The sequence below is a fragment of the Neoarius graeffei genome, chromosome 6 (assembly GCF_027579695.1).
Source record: "Neoarius graeffei isolate fNeoGra1 chromosome 6, fNeoGra1.pri, whole genome shotgun sequence".
Lineage (NCBI taxonomy): Eukaryota > Metazoa > Chordata > Actinopteri > Siluriformes > Ariidae > Neoarius > Neoarius graeffei.
The window spans coordinates 51,666,625-51,688,936 of NC_083574.1; the positions used below are offsets into that span (position 1 = coordinate 51,666,625).

The 22,312-nt window shown below is 40.0% G+C and overlaps 1 protein-coding gene across 3 annotated transcripts in view; it reads left to right on the plus strand.

The window, feature by feature from the left end:
• phaf1 (phagosome assembly factor 1) overlaps positions 1-21,605 on the plus strand; it is a 31,080-nt gene extending 9,475 nt beyond the window's left edge. For all 3 annotated transcript variants that reach the window (XM_060923805.1, XM_060923807.1, XM_060923806.1), the window contains 10 exons: positions 3,340-3,404; positions 5,384-5,496; positions 6,077-6,210; positions 8,116-8,199; positions 10,684-10,766; positions 11,128-11,171; positions 11,298-11,347; positions 11,447-11,505; positions 19,082-19,154; positions 19,822-21,605. In XM_060923805.1, the coding sequence (XP_060779788.1) occupies positions 3,340-3,404; positions 5,384-5,496; positions 6,077-6,210; positions 8,116-8,199; positions 10,684-10,766; positions 11,128-11,171; positions 11,298-11,347; positions 11,447-11,505; positions 19,082-19,154; positions 19,822-19,911 (795 nt within the window). In that variant the 3' untranslated portion in view covers positions 19,912-21,605. The remainder of the gene's footprint in view (positions 1-3,339; positions 3,405-5,383; positions 5,497-6,076; positions 6,211-8,115; positions 8,200-10,683; positions 10,767-11,127; positions 11,172-11,297; positions 11,348-11,446; positions 11,506-19,081; positions 19,155-19,821) is intronic.
• Positions 21,606-22,312: the final 707 nt, after the last annotated feature.

A 22,312-nucleotide genomic window follows, 5' to 3' on the forward strand; every position in this document is an offset into this window, starting at 1 on the left:
GGTTGTTCTTTCCTCCTGATATATTGTTGCACACAAAGCTTAAATCATTTTCAAGATTCTTTCATCATATTCCCAAAACCTTTCGACTGGCTAATCTCAGGAGAAATTGAAATACGCTGAATGTAGGCAATAAAACATGACCGGGCACATTGAAAAGGAAGTAATCAGCCACTTGGTGGTGTGATGCTTTTGCACAACCTGAAGCTGCTTATTTCACATCCCAATGTGTTTTTTTTTCTTTTTATACCACAGCGATTTCTCAACATTTACCAAATTTTAATTTATATGTTAATAATGCGGCGGCACGGTGGTGTAGTGGTTAGCGCTGTCGCCTCACAGCAAGAAGGTCCGGGTTCGAGCCCCGTGGCTGGCGAGGGCCTTTCTGTGTGGAGTTTGCATGTTCTCCCCGTGTCCGCGTGGGTTTCCTCCGGGTGCTCCGGTTTCCCCCACAGTCCAAAGACATGCAGGTTAGGTTAACTGGTGACTCTAAATTGACCGTAGGTGTGAATGGTTGTCTGTGTCTATGTGTCAGCCCTGTGATGACCTGGCGACTTGTCCAGGGTGTACCCCGCCTTTCGCCCGTAGTCAGCTGGGATAGGCTCCAGCTTGCAGAACAGGATAAAGCGGCTACAGATAATGAGATGAGATGTTAATAATGCTTCATGATTTAAAAAAAAATTAGTCACTCAATGTTGAGGAATATCTGTGAAACAAGTTATTCTTATTTTTCTTTAACATTTTTATCCATTTATTGTTAGCCTCAGATTGTATCTGCTTTACAAGCCCTGTGATTGAGCTGTTACTATTGATGACTTCTTCAGGGTGTGGCCCCGCCTCTTGTTCAGTGTTGTCTGGGATGGGATTGGCTGCGGCTCACCTGCGACCCTGCGAAGAAAACGAATGAATAATATAAGCCTGTCATTTTAGTTACACCCTTTACAGTCAGAGCTGTGCTGTTATAGAAGCTTAATCAACACCTACTGACCCATCAGATTCAAGAATTTAAGTGGTATAGTAAAAGTCTGAAAGATTGAGAAACAGATGTTTTGAGAACCTGCCCTTTATTGGGTTTAATAACAGCAAAAAGCTCAAACACTTCTCTTTGCTATTGGAAAAGGACAAATTTACATCATTCTTTGCTAAAGTTGAGCTTGTAGTAGTTAAAACACCCCTCTCAATGAATTGTTGGTTTTCCTTCTTCCTTAGCCATTATAAATTGTTTGTACAATATAGACATATATTGGATGTTCAAGAGTCCACAATTTATTATTATTATTTTTTTTTTAAATCCTTCTGGCATATACAGTGGTGCTTGAAAGTTTGTGAACCCTTTAGAATTTTCTATATTTCTGCATAAATATGACCTAAAACATCAGATTTTCACACAAGTCCTAAAAGTAGATAAAGAGAACCCAGTTAAACAAATGAGACAAAATTATTATACTTAATCATCTATTTATTGAGGAAAATGATCCACTATTATATCTGTGAATTGCAAAAGTATGTGAACCTTTGCTTTCAGTATCTGGTGTGACCCCCTTTTGCAGCAATAACTGCAACTAAATGTTTCCGGTAACTGTTGATCAGTCCTGCACACCGGCTTGGAGGAATTTTAGCCCATTCCTCCGTACAGAACAGCTTCAACTCTGGGATGTTGGTGGGTTTCCTCACATGAACTGCTCACTTCAGGTCCTTCCACAGCATTTCAATTGGATTAAGGTCAGGACTTTGACTTGGCCATTCCAAAACATTAACTTTTATTCTTCTTTAACCATTCTTTGGTAGAACGACTTGTGTGCTTAGGGTTGTTGTCTTGCTGCATGACCCACCTTCTCTTGAGATTCAGTTCATGGACAGATGTCCTGACATTTTCCTTTAGAATACGCTGGTATAATTCAGATTTCATTGTTCCATCAATGATGGCAAGCCGTCCTGGCCCAGATGCAGCAAAACAGGCCCAAACTATGATGCTATCACCACCATGTTTCACAGATGGGATAAGGTTCTTATGCTGGAATGCAGTGTTTTCCTTTCTCCAACCATAACGCTTCTCATTTAAACCAAAAAGTTCTATTTTAGTCTCCTTAGTCTACAAAACATTTTTCCAATAGCCTTCTGGTTTGTCCACGTGATCTTCAGCAAACTGCAGACGAGCAGCAATGTTCTTTTTGGAGAGCAGTGGCTTTCTCCTTGCAACCCTGCCATGCACACCATTGTTGTTCAGTGTTCTCCTGATGGTGGACTCATGAACGTTAACATTAGCCAATGTGAGAGAGGTGAGAGAGGCCTTCAGTTGCTTAGAAGTTACCCTGGGGTCCTTTGTGACCTCACCGACTATTACACACCTTGCTCTTGGAGTGATCTTTGTTGGTCAACCACTCCTGGGGAGGGTAACAATGGTCTTGAATTTCCTCCGTTTGTACACAATCTGTCTGACTGTGGATTGGTGGAGTCCAAACTCTTTAGAGATGGTTTTGTAACCTTTTCCAGCCTGATGAGCATCAACAACGCTTTTTCTGAGGTCCTCAGAAATCTCCTTTGTTCGTGCCATGATCCACTTCCACAAACGTGTTATGAAGATCAGACTTTGATAGATCCCTGTTCTTTAAATAAAACAGGGTGCCCACTCACACCTGATTCTCATCCCATTGATTGAAAACACTTGACTCTAATTTCACCTTCAAATTAACTGCTAATCCTAAAGGTTCACATACTTTTGCCACTCACAGATATGTAATATTGGCTCATTTTCCTCAATAAATAAATGACCAAGTATAATATTTTTGTCTTATTTGTTTAACTGGGTTCTCTTTATCTACTTTTAGGACTTGTGTGAAAATCTGATGATGTTTTAAGTCATATTTATGCAGAAATATAGAAAACTCTAAAGGCTTCACAAACTTTCAAGCACCACTGTAATGTGGGGGGATATAGCTATGGCTCTTTCCGTCTGTAAACATTTTAGTTTCCAGAGCATAATTCAAACTATTAGGAATTTTTTCACGAAACCTGACAGTCATGTTAAGTGATTAGAGGAGTTGTGCCTTTTGACATTTTGGGATTTCTGTGGGTTTTTTTTTTGGGGGGGGGGGGGGGTTTGCTGTATTTCCATGGCAACCAGTTAAACTTAGGAAAATTTGGAGTAGGGTTTCATGTGGGGGCTGGGGGGGGGATGTGTTATCTCCTGATCTGATGACTCTTGGGGTGTGTGTGTGTGTGTGTGTTTTGTTTTTTTTTTTTTAAATTAAATGGTAGTCATGTCTACACCTGTATGTCAATCCGTTCCAAGTTATTTTACTTTGACTGCCTAACTTTGCCTATGGTTTGGCCTCCTGACAGATTCCTCATGGAGCTACAGTGAAGAGGATGTATATTTACACTGGAAACAACCTTCAAGAAACCAAGTAAGAGCTGTGTGTTGGTATGCATACATGGCATGTGAATCAAATCATAATCCTAGAACACAAAATCTCTAAGACTAGGCAGAAAATCTCTGAAAGAGTAGGCAGAAAGATTAAAAACTAGTACACTCAAACTACTTACCTTTCATTTCGTGCAAAAAAAGCAGTTCTCATAAGAAATTTTTCATAAGTGTTTGTCTGTAGACAAAAACAATGACCAACCCAAAAACTGTAAATTATTATCCTTGAAAAATTAAACTTTAAAAAAAAAAAATCCCAAGATTCCTATTGTTGCATTTTCCATTGTCCTGTTTCAGAGCACTGAAATACGCACTTGCACACTTGTAAATTTTCTTTATCATTTATTACCATGGGGAAAACCAAAGGATTTCAACATGAGTCAGATGTAATTTGACCTGCATAACTAATGGGTTTATAAATACATAATCAGTTTTAAATCCCATTAAGTAGAATCAGGGCCTTAATTATAAACTTTCAAAGGTCTATGTTGTTTGGTCTAGGCAGCTTAACTTTGTTCATGGCTTGGTCTCACTGCAGCTTTCCTCAATTGGAAGAATTTGAGTTTGGAGGAGGATGGTGAGGAAGCGGGGAGGGAAAAAAAATTAGTTTTAGAATTGCACTATTGTACATTATATCCATGTTAGGATATTTTAGTCCAAAACCTGGTTCCCTCTGCCAGGAGGTTAAGCGTTGACTGTCGAAGGAATTTTCAATAATGCTGATAAGTTCTGTGTTCTGAAAACTTGTGGTCTGAATTAAAGAGGGAAGTCGTATGTACAAACTCAACATGAATCAGCTTAATATGTTCTGCATGAAAGACTGGACCAACATCCCTCTCCAAGTGTCTCTAACATTTGTTAAACATAACACTGCTATTATTCTCTTCAGGACAATCTTCAGTAACTGCACTAGATGACTAAAATTTTATGGACACCTGATCATCACACTCATGTGCTTGTTGAACATCCCATTCTAGATTTAGTCCCCATTTGCTGTTAAAATAACCTCTACTCTTCTGGGAAGGCTTTCTAAATAGATTTTTGAGCGTGGCTGTGGGAATTTGTGGCGATTCGACCACAAGAGCACTAGTGAGGTTGGGCACTGATGTCCGGTAGGAAGGCCTGCGGTGCGGTTGGTCTTTCAGTTCATCCCGAAGGTGGTAAGTGCGGTTGAGGTCAGGGCTGTGTGCAAGACACTCAAGTTCTTCCATTCCAACCTTACCAAACCATGTCTTTATGGACCTCAGTTTGTACACAGGAGCATTGTAATGCTGGAACATGTTTAGGGCCTCGTAGTTCCAGTGAAGGGGGAACTGTAGTGCTACAGCATACAGAGACATTGTATACAATTGTGTGCTTCCAACTTTGTGGCAACAGTTTGGGGAAGAACCACATATGGGTGTGATGGTCACGGTTCCACAAATCTTTGGCCATGTATAGCAGTCTATGTATTTGGGGGAAGGGGTGCCAATAATTTTTGAAACCTGTGTTCTGCAGAAATAAAGTTGCTTACACAATCTCAGTTTTGAAACGTGATAATAAAGGTGATATGTATATACGTTATCATTACATACATTTATTTATCATTCTATCCTGAAGATTAATGTGCTTATTAGAAAACAAAACCTTCATGTAGTTGCATTCCGAAGCATAATTCGCACAAATTCTCTGCATTATTTTCAATCTTAGAGCGATAAATGACTTTCAGCTCTACACATTTGCCAGTGTGTCTATAAATGCAACCCTGTTCAGTGTGAGTGCAAAGAGAAGTGTTGGATATGCTCGCTAGACGTGTAGCTAATTTAATAATCAATGTTAATGCATTCTTTTAACAACACATTAGCTGTAGAATTGAGAATAGGATTTAAAATACCATTTGTGTTCAAGTGCTTAAATGACTCCAAAACTACTTTCCTCATGTGCGCGCACACTATTTCACATTACTCACTTTCTCTCTCTCAGGGCTCCTGGGATGCCTCTGGCCTGCTTTCTCGGTAATGTGTATGCAGAATGTGTGGATGTTCTGAGGGATGGAACAGGGCCTCTGGGTCTCAAACTGCGGATCCTCACAGCAGGTTTGGGATGATAGTCAGTTTCACTCATCTCAAGCTCTTGCAATAAAGTGGTCATTTAACAGAGAACTACAGCATTCCCATCTCCTAATTATTTCAATATTATTATATGACAGTGAGATTGATTTCTTGAAATTTTTTTAGTTACTGTATAGTTATTAGGATGTAATATAATAAGTAACTAGCTTTGTAGTGATTTCACAACATTGATGTAACTATAACTGGTTAAAAAGTAATACATGTCACTCGTTTAACACGTTAAAAACTATAACGATTGGAAAATTTGTGTGGCGACAGAGGCATAAAAACGCACCAGAACCTGCACTTATAGGAATATAATCAGCTTCAGTATGTGTTTATTTTGGACTGCATCACACCACCTTGTTGTTGATTATTTTCGTAGAAGAGAACTCCCAGTGTGTTTGTTTTTATTTTGTACATAATTTACAAGAAAAGTATGCAGCATTTATCTTCCAGTCAGCCGAGGCAAGCAATGTTCCAAAGCAAGCACTGGCACTGATCATTGTGTGTGTGTGTGGTGTGGGTTTTTTTTTGTTTGTTTGTTTGTTTTTCTTCTCCTCAGGGTGTGGTCCAGGAGTGTTGGCTGATGCAAAAATGCGTGCGCTGGAAAGGAACATCTACTTTGGTGATTCGTGTCACGATGTTCTCAGCGCTCTAGGCTCCCCACATAAAATTTTCTACAAGTCCGAGGACAAGGTAGTGACAATACAATAATCTCATAGTTTCAAAATGCTTACTGAAAAGTATGCAACTGGTTTCAACACTTTACCAATGCTCACTCGGAGGTAGAGGTCTGCACTTGCTACCTCTATAAAGGCTTATGGCCTTCCAAAGTCTCTTTTTAATTTTCAAGGTGTTTCCTTATTACAGGAATTTTCACCAAGCATGTTAACATGTCTCGAGCACACAAAGACACATTCCTCATATGTGTAACAAACTTGGAAAAATATATGTATACGTATGCACAGTATTGTACAAAAGTCTAAGGCACCCTGTTTTTTCATACAAACTTTGTTATGGATTTCTATTTTATGACCTACACTACCGTTCAAAAGTTTGGGGTCACTTTGAAATGTCCTTATTTTTGAAAGAAAAGCACTGTTCTTTTCAGTGAAGATCACTTTAAACTAATCAGAAATACACTCTATACATTGCTAATGTGGTAAATGACTATTCTAGCTAAATTCTACTAAATGTCTGGTTTTTGGTGCAATATCTCCATAGGTGTATAGAGGCCCATTTCCAGCAACTCTCACTCCAGTGTTCTAATGGTACAATGTGTTTGCTCATTGCCTCAGAAGGCTAATGGATGATTAGAAAACCCTTGTACAATCATGTTAGCACAGCTGAAAACAGTTGAGCTCTTTAGAGAAGCTATAAAACTGACCTTCCTTTGAGCAGATTGAGTTTCTGGAGCATCACATTTGTGGGGTCAATTAAATGCTCAAAATGGCCAGAAAAATGTCTTGACTATATTTTCTATTCATTTTACAACTTATGGTGGTAAATAAAAGTGTGACTTTTCATGGAAAACACAAAATTGTCTGGGTGACCCCAAACTTTTGAACGGTAGTGTATATTATCGAGTCAGGACAAAAACATTTTGGAGTCCAAACGTTCGTTTTCCGGCACAAAATTTAAATGTTACACAAATGTTTGCATCTAAACAGCATATTACATAAGAGAGCACTTTTCGGATTAAAAAAGAAAACATAATGAAGGTTACTGGGTTTTGGTGCAAAATGAAGAAACAAGTGTGACAAAGTGTCCAGAAGAACTGTAGCTGGTTCTGTAAGATGCTCAGTAAAACCTACAGCTCATTTCCTTATAAAATTGCACTCATTGTACCTGAGAATACGTTTTTCTTTTCTTTAAATGCAAAGGGTCATCTCGCACCAAATATTGACTTTTTCATTTATTATGGTTTACTGCTGTTTACAGTATTGTTTATTTTAATGCTGAAACATTTCATTGTTTTCTAAGCCATTTTTTCCTCTACAGCATTTCTTTACACGTGCCTAAGACTTTTGCACAGTGCCGTGTGTTTTTAAATATATATAAACGCGCACGTTTTGACAACACGCATCAAATCAGAGGGAAAATACTGGGAGTGACGTCATCGGAGTGAAATATCGGTAAATGTGTCACTCAGCTCCGTGATGCATTTCAGATGAAAAATGCGAGTTTTTCAACATGAGAAAATAAACTTAATATCTTCAAGCCAATGTGTGATATTTTTTTTTTTTTTTATTGTATAGACATTCACAAAGTACCCAAATTTATCAAAACAATTCATCAATTTCCTCACGAGTGACATGTAGAGATTTATATCATGGTTTTGGTTCTCCATGTCCCAGATGTAGCTCGTATGAAAAATACAAGTGGTGTGTTTTCCCAGTAAAACATTTGTGACGTACACACCTCCACAATTTAATTAATTCATTCAATTTTTCATCCCTGAACGAGTGAATTAGCATGAGTGCATTTCTGGTAGTGTCTACAAAGCAGTTCTCCAAGTTTCTCTGGATAAAGGTGTCTGCTAAATTCTGTAAATGTACATGCCTTTGTGATTTTATATATAACTCTTATGTCATCTTTTAGATGAAGATCCACTCTCCTTCTCCACACAAGCAAGTCCCATCCAAGTGTAATGACTACTTCTTTAACTACTTCACCCTGGGAGTGGTAAGTGGTTTCCTATAGTAGGAAAGCAGCTGTTTTTCTGCAGCTTGAGTCACCCAGCTCTGTTCACAGCAAGTACAGCGTTCTACTGCTTTATGTAGGTCTAGGTTTTCAGTCATTCAGGTCAACAGGGACATCTAGGTTCTCTTTTCAGTTGTTTAAAAAAAATCCATAGGTTCCCTTATTGATTATTATGAATGTAATCCAAATCTTTAAATATTGGACATTTTAGGCCAATTTGTACTCTTGTATTTTTATTATTTTTTAATTAAAGCCAGAAGGCATTAGTGTTCCTGAATTTTTAACCTACAAAACCCCAAAACTATTACACTGTGAAAGTATTAGATTTTGTACAAAACTTTTTTTTTTTCCCCCAGTCATATTAACAGGTATAATTAAAGTCGACCTATCAGTACAGTACCAGTCAAAAGTTTGGACACTCCTTACTTATTTATAAGGTTTATATATATATATATATATATATATATATATATATATATATATAAATTATATATAAATTATATATAAATTATATATATATTTTTTTTTGGACCATTTTCTGCATTTGTAGAACAATACTGAATATACTATGAAATAACATATGGAATTATGTGATCAACAAAAGTGTTAGTTTCATATTTTAGATTCTTCAGCGTAGCCAGCGTTTACTTTTTATATGAAAGTATGTCCCTTTACACACTCATCCAGAAGGGTAATTTTGCACAAGGCCGTCTGTCTACAGCAGAAAAAAATAAAATAACAAAACGCGTCTGGAAAAATCCCAAGGGAGTCTGGAGCCAGATTTGTGACGTCACCTGCGGAAGCGCCAGCAGGCTGCGCGAGCTTTGCACGGTTTCAGTGCACAGCCTGTGTAGACCAAGCGCTCCCATTTCTCTCTCATTGTCCGGTCTTTTGGAAAACGATGAGTACTAATCCCATCAAGATTGGTGTTGCTACACCCTCCTACGATACATCTGTTAACCATTTTAATAATTACGCGATAACGTTGAAGAAATTTGCAGAAAACCACCAGGTTGTATTCTCATAAACAAACCAGCGCTGACGTAGGATTCAGAAGGAGGCGTCCCACACGTGACGTCACGAAAATCAGTGTTTCCCTGGAAATCCAAATGTCAAGTTTTTTCAGAGGCGGACCAGTTCCCCTCAAATGGCTTGATTTCAACTGAATTTTTCTGGTATTGCACAAGGTAAAAAAAAATTGCACAAAATGCAAAATGTGACAGATATTTGACCAAAGTTTAATATAAAATAGGAGAATTACATTGATCTTGTTCTTGAATTTACCCGTGATATGCACTTTAACCAGCTTCATGAGGTAGTCACCTGGAATGCTTTTCAATTAACCGCTCTGCCTCGTCAAAAGTTAATTAGTGCGATTTTTTTTTTTTTTTTTTTTGCCTTAATACGTCCAAGATCAAACTGTAAATAGTAAAAATACAGTAAATAGCCCTATTCCACAAATGTAGTAATCCATATTATGTCAAGAACCGCTCAACTAAGTAAAGAGAAACGATATCCATCATTACTTTAAGACATGAAATTTCTTTTAATTAATAAAAGTAAAGAAAATCCGTTGAATTAGGTGTGTCCAAACTGTTGTTCTTGTTTAGTGTTCTGCCTGATGGCAGGTCTACTCTGACCACTTCAGCCATCCAGGTTTTTAGGGAAGAATTACGGTAGTGATTTCCCGTTGCCTTCTACTGGAGAGGTTTTCTCCTCTCAGCCATTCTCACACACATTCGCACCCATGGACAATTTCGAGTTGCCAGTTAGCCGAACCGCATGTCTTTGGACTGTGGGGGGAAAACAGAGCACCCAGAGGAAACCCTACACAGACACAGGGAGAACATGCAAACTCCACACAGAAAAGCCCCCGTCAGCTGCTGGACTCGAACCCAGAACGTCCTTGCTGTGAGGCGACAGTACTAACCACTACGCCACTGTGCCACGCCTCCAAACTTTCGACTGGTACTGTATATTGAAGTTGACTCTTTTATTCTCAATTATTGAGGAAATTAACATCTTCATGCAAGAAATGCATTGGCCTGACAGACTGCTTTAATTTTAAATCTGTTCCAGTGATCTGTCAGCTAAGCTTAACTAGAATAACTATATGATCAGGTTGATCGCAGTTGAACTCGCGGTCTTTATAGGTCACTGATCCTACATTGGAAACCACAGTTTCAGAATGTCTGGTAGTAACTGGGCAAATAAATGATGGGAAATTCCCCTTCTGTCCCAAAAAACCCAAAACCTACATGACTAAAGTGCCTGGGAATTTCCTACCAATCATGAGACAAATCCAGTTTCCTTGCTCTATTACTAAACATCACACTGCAAAATGATGCCTTGTGAATCCTTTGCAATCTAGTGGAACCCTTTAAGTCATTTTGGACCATATAAAGAAATCGCAAGCAGTGACGAGCTTATTTCTATAAAATTACACACTTCCTGTTTTCCTCGCAGGACATACTGTTTGACTCGACAACCCACCTGGTGAAGAAGTTTGTTCTTCACACCAATTACCCCGGCCATTACAATTTCAACATGTGAGTATCGTGCTGCCTTTATTTAATTCTGTTTGGCAGTGCACATAGAATGAATGAATGATTGATTGGATTGAAGCTCATTTCATCAGCTGAGGGACATAAAATGGCTAGTTTAGTAGCGTGGAGCGGAGACGTGCAGGGAGTTGACCGTAAATAGGTTTCTGAATGATTTTCCTCATGAAATATCACCTTTTTTTTTAGATAACTTGTGCTTTGCATGTATTAAGCTCCACAAGTTTCATTTTCTGAAGAGTTTTAAGGATCTTGGCATGATTTTTTGGTAATGTTACTCTAATATTCGTTCCAGTTTAGTACTTCACTGAATTTGACATCCTAAATTTCACTCCCTTCCCAATTTCAGATACCATCGATGTGATTTTAAGATTCCACTTATCGTTAAAAAAGGTGGGTGAAGAAGTCTCTGAGGCTTGTTCACCTTTTTTTTCCCAAAAAGTATTTATGTCTCCCTTAATACATTGAGACATACAGATAGAGGCTCTGCCTTGTCTTAGAAGCCTTCGTGTTTTTCAGATGGACCTGATGCTCAGGAGGAAGACTGCATCCTCACCGCCTACAGCAAGGTGACTGCATATTACTAGCGCCACTGTAATAAAATGCAAAATGAGACAATGTCCAAATGTTTCGTGGTAAATGTGCTAAATGTCTTTCTTTCTACTCAGTGGGATCAGATTCAGGAGTTATTGGGACACCCTGTGGAGAAACCAGTGGTGCTTCATAGGTGAGAGACAGCTTTGAAATTGAAAAAATGTCACTGTGATTCAATTTTTTTTTTTTAAAATCCTCTGCTGACTGACAGGCCCGAAGGGAGATTGTCGTGGTGGATTATGATCATGAGCGTCCCCCCCCCCTTCTGAAATCAACTCCTCTCTGTTATCAGAGGAATTTCATGAAACCTGGTAAAAGGCATTCTTATGTCGTTACTACGCAGATTGTAATCTCGTTAAATTCGGTCACATTTTACCAGAGTTGCAGCCCCTGATTAACAAAATTAGACTTTGACAATTTCATGAGTTTTTTCCTTCTGAAATCAAATCCTCTCAAGTTTTGGAGGAGTTTCATGAAACTTGGTAAGAGGCATTGTTGTATGTCGGTAGTACACGTGTTTTGTTGTTCAATTCGGTCACATTTTACCAGAGTTGAGGCCCTTGATTAACAACCTTGTACTTTCACAATTTCATCAAGGTGTGCTTGCGTTTTGACATCAACTCCTCTTGCAATTTTTGGACGAATTTCTCGAAGCTTGGCAAAAGGCCTTGTTATATGACGGTAATACCATATTGTGATTTTAATTTCGTTTGTGAAAATTTTACTAGAGTTTTGACCCTTGATTAAATAACTTGTACGTTCTTCTGAAATCAACTCCTCTCACAATTTGTGGAGGAATTTCACCAAACTTGGCAAAAGGCTTTGTTATATGACAGTTATACGCATATTGAAATTTCGTTCAATTTAGGCAAGTTTTACCAGAGTTATGCCCTTGATTATTAACAAACTTGTACTTTGGCAATTTCATCAAGGTGTGCTTGCTTTCTGAAATCAACTTCCCTCAATTTTTATTCCCCGTTGGCCGAAAGGGGGTATTAAGTCGTGGCGATGTCCGTCCGTCCGTCCGTCTCGGGAAGGGTGCTCACATTCTGAAATCAAATCCTCTCGCAATTTTTGGAGGAATTTCACAAAACTTGACAGGATTCTTTGTTATATGACGGTAATATGCATACTGCAATTTCGTTCAATTCAGTCGCATTTTACCGGTTATGGCATAGTTACCAGCAGGAGGTATTGTGCTCTCAGAGCACTCTTGTTTCAATATTTATTTAATGAATGGTTAATTTTTCTAAGCATCTGGTATAATTCCTTAGTTTTAGTGCAGTAATTTTTGTTTCCTGATCAACACATAACCTTTAAAGGGGACATATTATGAAAAGCTCACTTTCTCAGTACTTGTGCACATACTTTTGGGTATCTGGAGTTCTGACCAACCCACGAACTCTAAAGTAAGGCGTCCAGTTAGTTTCTTTTGAGCTGCCTAGTGCAGATGATGTGCTTCAACAAGCTGTTCAGATTTGGCTCCTCTTTCTGTGTCACAAGAGGAGCTCATTAGAATTATACCACCCCCTCATCTGAGTGTCTCCACTCACGCCTTGAGAATATTTGTCTTTGCAAATGAATATTCAAGAGAAAATGCTACCTGATTGGCTGGCGGAAGAGGGGGTGGGGCTCATCATTTAAAGGAACAGGCACTCAAATCAGCTGTTTCGAAGAGGGCTGTTGAGACAGGGTGAGAAGGGAGCTGTGGTGCTTTATCCTTATGGTATTTTGACCAAAGCATGGCACTGACATTTCATTAAGACCTCAGGGAATTGTGTCAATGTGTAGAAAAGGCGTACAATATGCTACCTTTAAGGCATATTCACATGCTTGTGGGTGTGGTGGGTTTGTTTGTTGAGTAATTTACAACCCCGATTCCAAAAAAGTTGGGGCAAAGTACAAATTGTAAATAAAAACAATGCAATAATTTACAAATCTCAAAAACTGATATTGTATTCACAATAGAACATAGACAACATATCAAATGTCGAAAATGAGACATTTTGAAATTTCATGCCAAATATTGGCTCATTTGAAATTTCATGACAGCAACACATCTCAAAGTTGGGACAGGGGCAATAAGAGGCTGGAAAAGTTAAAGGTACAAAAAAGGAACAGCTGGAGGACCAAATTGCAACTCATTAGGTCAATTGGCAATAGATCATTAACATGACTGGGTATAAAAAGAGCATCTTGGAGTGGCAGCGGCTCTCAGAAGTAAAGATGGGAAGAGGATCACCAATCCCCCTAATTCTGCACTGACAAATAGTGGAGCAATATCAGAAAGGAGTTCGACAGTATAAAATTGCAAAGAGTTTGAACATATCATCATCTACAGTGCATAATATCATCAAAAGATTCAGAGAATCTGGAAGAATCTCTGTGTGTAAGGGTCAAGGCCAGAAAACCATACTGGGTGCCCGTGATCTTCGGGCCCTTAGACGGCACTGCATCACATACAGGCATGCTTCTGTATTGGAAATCACAAAACTCTATAGTTCAAAGAAGAAGCCGCATCTAAACATGATCCAGAAGCACAGACGTCTTCTCTGGGCCAAGGCTCATTTAAAATGGACTGTGGCAAAGTGGAAAACTGTTCTGTGGTCAGACGAATCAAAATTTGAAGTTCTTTATGGAAATCAGGGATGCCGTGTCATTCGGACTAAAGAGGAGAAGGACGACCCAAGTTGTTATCAGTGCTCAGTTCAGAAGCCTGCATCTCTGATGGTATGGGGTTGCATTAGTGCGTGTGGCATGGGCAGCTTACACATCTGGAAAGACACCATCAATGCTGAAAGGTATATCCAGGTTCTAGAGCAACATATGCTTCCATCCAGATGACGTCTCTTTCAGGGAAGACCTTGCATTTTCCAACATGACAATGCCAAACCACATACTGCATCAATTACAGCATCATGGCTGCGTAGAAGAAGGGTCCGGGTACTGAACTGGCCAGCCTGCAGTCCAGATCTTTCAGCCATAGAAAACATTTGGCGCGTCATAAAACGGAAGATATGACAAAAGACCTAAGACAGTTGAGCAACTAGAATCCTACATTAGACAAGAATGGGTTAACATTCCTATCCCTAAACTTGAGCAACTTGTCTCCTCAGTCCCCAGACGTTTACAGACTGTTGTAAAGAGAAAAGGGGATGTCTCACAGTGGTAAACATGGCCTTGTCCCAACTTTTTTGAGATGTGGTGTTGTCATGAAATTTAAAATCATCTAATTTTTCTTTTTAAATGATACATTTTCTCAGTTTAAACATTTGATATGTCATCTATGTTCTATTCTGAATAAAATATGGAATTTTGAAACTTCCACATCATTGCATTCTGTTTTTATTTACAATTTGTACTTTGTCCCAACTTTTTTGGAATCAGGGTTGTATGTACTGACCATGGACAAGACTTTTGACATGGTGATTGATCTGTTTGACGTCCCTGAAACTGGTACATGCTGTTCTGATTGCTACTTGTTTGGGCTAGTTAAAGGCTTGAGATTTATCTTCACTTGCATCTCTGCTTCCATAAGGTTATTCTGACCAGTGATCTAATGCGTCATTACCCATTAACGTTTTAATATATATTTTAGACAGCGAGAGAGATGTAGATAGGTGTGTATGTGTGTGTGTGTATATATGTGTGTATATATATATATATATATATATATATATATATATATATATATATATATATATATGTGTGTGTGTGTGTGTGTGTGTGTGTGTATGTATATATAATATATATATATATATATATATATATATATATATATTATATATACATACACACACACACACACACACACACACATATATATATATATATATATATATATATACACACACACACACACACACACACACACACACAGTGGGGCAAAAAAGTATTTAGTCAGCCACCAATTGTGCAAGTTCTCCCACTTAAAAAGATGAGAGAGGCCTGTAATTTTCATCATATGTACACTTCAACTATGAGAGACAGAATGGGGGGAAAGAATCCAGGAAACCACATTGTAGGATTTTTAATGAATTAATTGGTAAATTCCTCGGTAAAATAAGTATTTGGTCACCTACAAACAAGCAAGATTTCTGGCTCTCACAGACCTGTAACAACTTCTTTAAGAGGCTCCTCTGTCCTCCACTCGTTACCTGTATTAATGGCACCTGTTTGAACTCGTTATCAGTATAAAAGACACCTGTCCACAACCTCAAACAGTCACACTCCAAACTCCACTATGGCCAAGACCAAAGAGCTGTCAAAGGACACCAGAAACAAAACTGTAGACCTGCACCAGGCTGGGAAGACTGAATCTGCAATAGGTAAGCAGCTTGGTGTGAAGAAATCAACTGTGGGAGCAATTATTAGAAAATGGAAGACATACAAGACCACTGATAATCTCCCTCGATCTGGGGCTCCACGCAAGATCTCACCCCGTGGGGTCAAAATGATCACAAGAACAGTGAGCAAAAATCCCAGAACCACACGGGGGGACCTAGTGAATGACCTGCAGAGAGCTGGGACCAAAGTACTGAAGGCTACCATCAGTAACACACTACGCCGCCAGGGACTCAAATCCTGCAGTACCAGAGGTGTCCCCCTGCTTAAGCCAGTACATGTCCAGGCACATCTGAAGTTTGCTAGAGAGCATTTGGATGCTCCAGAAGAGGATTGGGAGAATGTCATATGGTCAGATGAAACCAAAATAGAACTTTTTGGTAAAAACTCAACTTGTCGTGTTTGGAGGAGAAAGAATGCTGAGTTGCATCCAAAGAACACCATACCTACTGTGAAGCAAGGGGGTGGAAACATCATGCTTTGGGGCTGTTTTTCTGCAAAGGGATCAGGACAACTGATCCGTGTAAAGGAAAGGATGAATGGGGCCATGTATCGTGAGATTTTGAGTGAAAACCTCCTTCCATCAGCAAGGGCATTGAAGATGAAACGTGGCTGGGTCTTTCAGCATGACAATGATCCCAAACACACCGCCCGGGCAACGAAGGAGTGGCTTCGTAAGAAGCATTTCAAGGTCGTGGAGTGGCCTAGCCAGTCTCCAGATCTCAACCCCATAGAAAATCTTTGGAGGGAGTTGAAAGTCTGTGTTGCCCAGCGACAGCCCCAAAACATCACTGCTCTAGAGGAGATCTGCATGGAGGAATGGGCCAAAATACCAGCAACAGTGTGTGAAAACCTTGTGAAGACTTACAGAAATCGTTTGACCTCTGTCATTGCCAACAAAGGGTATATAACAAAGTATTGAGATGAACTTTTGTTATTGACCAAATACTTATTTTCCACCATAATTTGCAAATAAATTCTTTAAAAATCAGACAATATTATTTTCTGGATTTTTTTTCCTCATTTTGTCTCTCATAGTTGAAGTGTACCTATGATGAAAATTACAGGCCTCTCTCATCTTTTTAAGTGGGAGAACTTGCACAATTGGTGACTGACTAAATACTTTTTTGCCCCACTGTGTGTGTGTATGTATGTGTATATATATATATATATATATATAGTGTATATGTGTATATGTATATATGTATGTGTATATGTATATATATATGTGTATATGTATATGTGTATATATGTGTATATATGTGTATATATATATGTGTGTGTATATATATATATATATATATATATATATATCCTGTTCTACAGGGTCGCAGGCAAGCTGGAGCCTGTCCCAGCTGACTACGGGCGAAAGGCGGGGTACACCCTGGACAAGTTGCCAGGTCATCACAGGGCTGACACACAGACAACCATTCACATTCACACCTACGGTCAATTTAGAGTCACCAGTTAACCTAACCTGCATGTCTTTGGACTGTGGGGGAAACCGGAGCACCCGGAGGAAACCCATGCGGACACGGGGAGAACATGCAAACTCCACACAGAAAGGCCCTCGCCGGCTACGGGGCTCGAACCCGGACCTTCTTGCTGTGAGGCGACAGCGATAACCACTACACCACCGTGCCTATATATATATATATATATATATATATATATATATATATATATAAATTTTTTTTAATTATTATTTTGTGTGTGTGTGTTATTTACCAGCTGGGAGGTCTGCATCGTGAAATACTGTGACCGAGGTCTTGAAAGCTCTGGGCCGAGGTCACGGTATTTCACCATATGGACCGACCTTAAGCTGGTAAATAATATATTTATTTTTTTATTTACCAAATTCTAACAGAAAACGAGAGCGCCCGAAAGGGAAAACCGAGCCGCCATTCTGAATCCTCATTCACGGCTGTAATGCAAATTGCTTCCTCCTCGGTATACAAGTGCACTTCCATGGCAGGAAAAAAACTACATTTTGCTGCCTATGTAGTCCCCTATTTATACAAATAGGAGTCATTCAGGATTCAGCCATGTTTTTGCTCGGTGTTAGCAAGTTACAGATTTTTAGCTTTCTCCTGAAATGTTTTGTTTATTTTATTTCTTCTTCCTCAGGGTAGTAAAACTCGCTTTCGCTGTGAAGACTGTCATCACTATCCATGATGTAAAATTAATGCTATTCTCCTGAGAAATGCGAAAATAAATGTTGACGAAAATTGCTACTATGTTTGTTGTTGTGAACGAGCGAGTCGCCAGAGGTCCGTAACTGGGGTCCGTACCGTAAGATACGGACCCGCTCGCCAGCCAATCAGAGCACAGGATTTGGACCGCAAAAAAAATATTTATTTATTTATTTATTTACACACGTTTGTCCTTCAACCTCCTTGAGTGCAGACAGACCAAAACCTATCACATGGTTGTTCCTCTGCTGAGAAAAGAACAGCAAACCTTTGTACATGAAATGACTAAAAACGGGCCAAGGGTGGGCTTTATGGCCGTCAATAACCAGCGATGCAAAATGTACAGCATTTTTGTAGAATGCATTCATGATTTTATCAGTCAAAAGTATTTGTGGATATTTTCTTTAAATTTGTGTAATCACTCCATTAAGAAATGGGAATACTTTTTTTTTTTTAAAGGGGAGAATTTATGGTGATGCGTTATTAATGTAGACGCCTAATCACAGAAATGCCTCAATTTCTGCTTGATTACACATGAGTGCCAAATAACCATATTAAAAGGCCATATGCAGCTGGAGTTTGATCAAACAACTTAAGAACAGCTTTGGTAAAATTCTCTTCTGCCTCTTAAGGGCAGTACAGTGGTTTAGGGTTGCAGTTTTTACTGTGTGTGGACGGGTTTCCTCTGGGTTCTCTGGTTTCCTTCCACCTCACAAAACCGTGAATGTAGATGAACTGTGACTAAATTGCTCCTACTGTGAACGAGTGTGTGCATGGTGACAGCAATGGACTGGCAATCCCGTTCAGGATGTATTCCTACCTCACGCCCAGTGTCTCTGGAATGCGATCCAGGTCCACCGTGATCCTGACCAGGATAAAGCAGTGACTAAATGTGAAAAGTTTATTCAGCTTCAGTACTGTAGTTTCACATTCATGTTGTCTCGTTGCATATTTAACTGTTTGATTCTATACCCAACTTTTAGGGAGTTTTGCGTTTGGCTTTCGGGTTATTTTTTTTAGTTTGTCCCCCCTTCCCCCTCATTACAGATGCTATATTCGGTGGATGGAGAGATTAGACTGTAACAACACGTTCTACATTCTTTCATTCAAGTTGTTGATGAGGACTCTTGCAGTTTGAAATGTTTTATTTACTGATCCGCTTTTTTTCTTCAGGTCATCATCTGCTAATAACACCAATCCCTTTGGATCAACATTCTGCTACGGGCTGCAGAGGATGATCTTTGAGGTACGTGAGGCACGCTCGTACACGTTTCAGTTAACATGTACACTCCTCCCTGGCCACTTTTTAATAGGAGCACCTGCTCATTCAAGCATTTATACAACCAGCTAATTATGTGGTGGCGGCGGCAGCACAATGCATACATTCATTCAGATACAGGACAGGTGCCAGACCATTTCAGAAACTGCTGATCTCCCAGGATTTTAATGCACAGCAGGCTTTAATGCTAACACCTCATGGTGCACCAAAACATCCACTGAGCGGCAGTTCTGTGGTTGGAAATGAGAAGGGTTAGACTGGATCAAGCTGACAGGAAGTCTGCGGTGACTCCGACGACCCCTGTTTATCACCATGACGAGCAGAAAAGCAGAACTGCCACTCACTGGGTAATTTTATTTGTATCATTCTGTGTAAACTCTAGAGACTGTTGTACATAAATTCTGTGAGATCTGCCATTTTCCCCCAAGTCTAATGTTTGACGTGAGCATTAACCGAAGCGCTTGGCCTGTATCTGCATGATTTTATGCATTGCACTGCTGACACGTGATTGGATCAGCAGGTGTACAGATGTTCTTCGAGGTCGGTGAGTGTAGACTTTTCAGGAAATTCTGCCCACACGATGAAGTATTTGATATACAACGAAACATGTTGCCTCTGTCCTGATATTTTTCAGGTGATGCAGAATAACCACATAGCATCAGTGACCCTGTACGGTGCCCCTCGCCCTGCCAGCCTCCCACGTGCCGAGCCAAGCGCTCACTGAGATTCACGTCCTGCCCAGTAGGGCCCACCAGCGCAGTGTGCCTTCCCTCACTGCTGCCATCACACAAGCTAGAGAGCCACGTGTTGGGAGCTCCCCAGCCATCATCCTTCTGCTGCACACCAGGATGGATTTCCCTCCCTTACCCCCTTTACGGAAACACCCACAACCGACTGCATTGCTCCTGCGTCCTCCATCTGTGTCAGCGTCAGCATAGCACAGTGAAGCTTTTACACACACGCATTTGTAACTCTAAGTATTGTGCGCATACATTAACAGGTTTAGAGAAGCTATGATGGGTCTATATTTGTCCGACAGACACCACAGAGCGAATGTGACCTGCATTTTATCACTGGATGCTGTACTGTGCATTACACCCTCTTTAGACACACACTCTGTTCATTTCAGTACGGCAGTGATGGCACACACAACTCGCACATGGCGCGACAGCATCCACTGCATGAATAAAGTGTTGCTTTATGGATATTTTTTTTTTAAGTTAGGACTGTGTGGTGTGCATTATTCCAAGCGCAAATTAGTTGCACAGTGATGGTGTCTCAGTGCTGTGAATGTTTTCTTGGCACATGAGTTTCTCACGTACAGACGTCAGCGTACGCGGCATGGGTCTTCTGCCTGTGCAGTGCAATCTTCAGCTTAGCATTACACTACCGTTCAAAAGTTTGGGGTCACCCAGACAATTTTGTGTTTTCCATGAAAAGTCACACTTTTATTTCCCACCATAAGTTGTAAAATGAATAGAAAATATAGTCAAGACATTTGTTCTGGCCATTTTGAGCATTTAATCGACCCCACAAATGTGATGCTCCAGAAACTCAATCTGCTCAAAGGAAGGTCAGTTTTATAGCTTCTCTAAAGAGCTCAACTGTTTTCAGCTGTGCTAACATGATTGTACAAGGGTTTTCTAATCATCCATTAGCCTTCTGAGTAGGGTTGCCAACTGTCCCGATTTGCCCGGGACGTCCCGAATTTTAGGTGAATTTAATTTGTCCCGCGAGGAACAGCTCCCGTCCCGTATTCCAATCGCAGTCGCAGTTTTTGGTGAAATATGGAATGCTATGGTGTAAATCGCGTTATTACCGTGAGTCGCGGTCATCTGCGATTTAAAATCATTCACTGTCAAAGGCTGCCATAGCCTGAATTTTTAAGCTATACTGACAAAATAGGCATCAAATTAAACTAGAGCAGATGGTGCAGCCAGTGGATACAGCCTAACTGTTCGATAAGAATAGCAGATAGCTTAAAAAAAACCTTCCGAAACAGGATAGACCTCAGCCTATAGAAGGGGAGCTTTTCTGCCTCACTCCTGCCTTTGTGATGTCTGTCTCTCTCTTCTTCTGCTATGAAGCATTGCAGAAGGTTCTTAGGGTTTTCAAATGGACAGTTAAGCAAATATCAGGGTTTTACAGCTACAGCAAATCATTTTTCAGGTTATGACATTACCTTCATAAATATGGCCTGATGAATTATTTGGCCAAAGTTTTAAGAGAGAAAAATGAGACAATAATATTAGAATTGTTTATTTTGCATTAAGGCGGCACGGTGGTGTAGTGGTTAGCGCTGTCGCCTCACAGCAAGAAGGTCCTGGGTTCGAGCCCCGTGGCCGGCGAGGGCCTTTCTGTGCGGAGTTTGCATGTTCTCCCCGTGTCCGCGTGGGTTTCCTCCGGGTGCTCCGGTTTCCCCCACAGTCCAAAGACATGCAGGTTAGGTTAACTGGTGACTCTAAATTGACCGTAGGTGTGAATGTGAGTGTGAATGGTTGTCTGTGTCTGTGTCAGCCCTGTGATGACCTGGTGACTTGTCCAGGGTGTACCCCGCCTTTCGCCCGTAGTCAGCTGGGATAGGCTCCAGCTTGCCTGCGACCCTGTAGAAGGATAAAGCGGCTACAGATAATGAGATGAGATTTTGCATTAAGTTACTTTAAAAATATTCATTAATTGGTCTATTAATTTTTAAAAGCTCTATTTTAGAAATGAATTTGTAGTGGCCTACATTTGAAACCCTCACCTAAAGGCGATTCGGTAACTATTTTGGGGTGCGTGTACAGGGCCTGTACCGGTACTTGTCTGCACCTGGAACAAAGTGTCCCTCGTTTGGATATGAGAAAGTTGGCAACCCTACTTCTGAGGCAATGAGCAAACACATTGTACCATTAGAACACTGGAGTGAGAGTTGCTGGAAATGGGCCTCTATACGCCTATGGAGATATTGCACCAAAAACCACACATTTGCAGCTAGAATAGTCATTTACCACATTAGCAATGTATAGAGTGGATTTCTGATTAGTTTAAAGTGATCTTCATTGAAAAGAACAGTGCTTTTCTTTCAAAAATAAGGACATTTCAAAGTGACCCCACACTTTTGAACGGTAGTGTAGGTTGGTTGC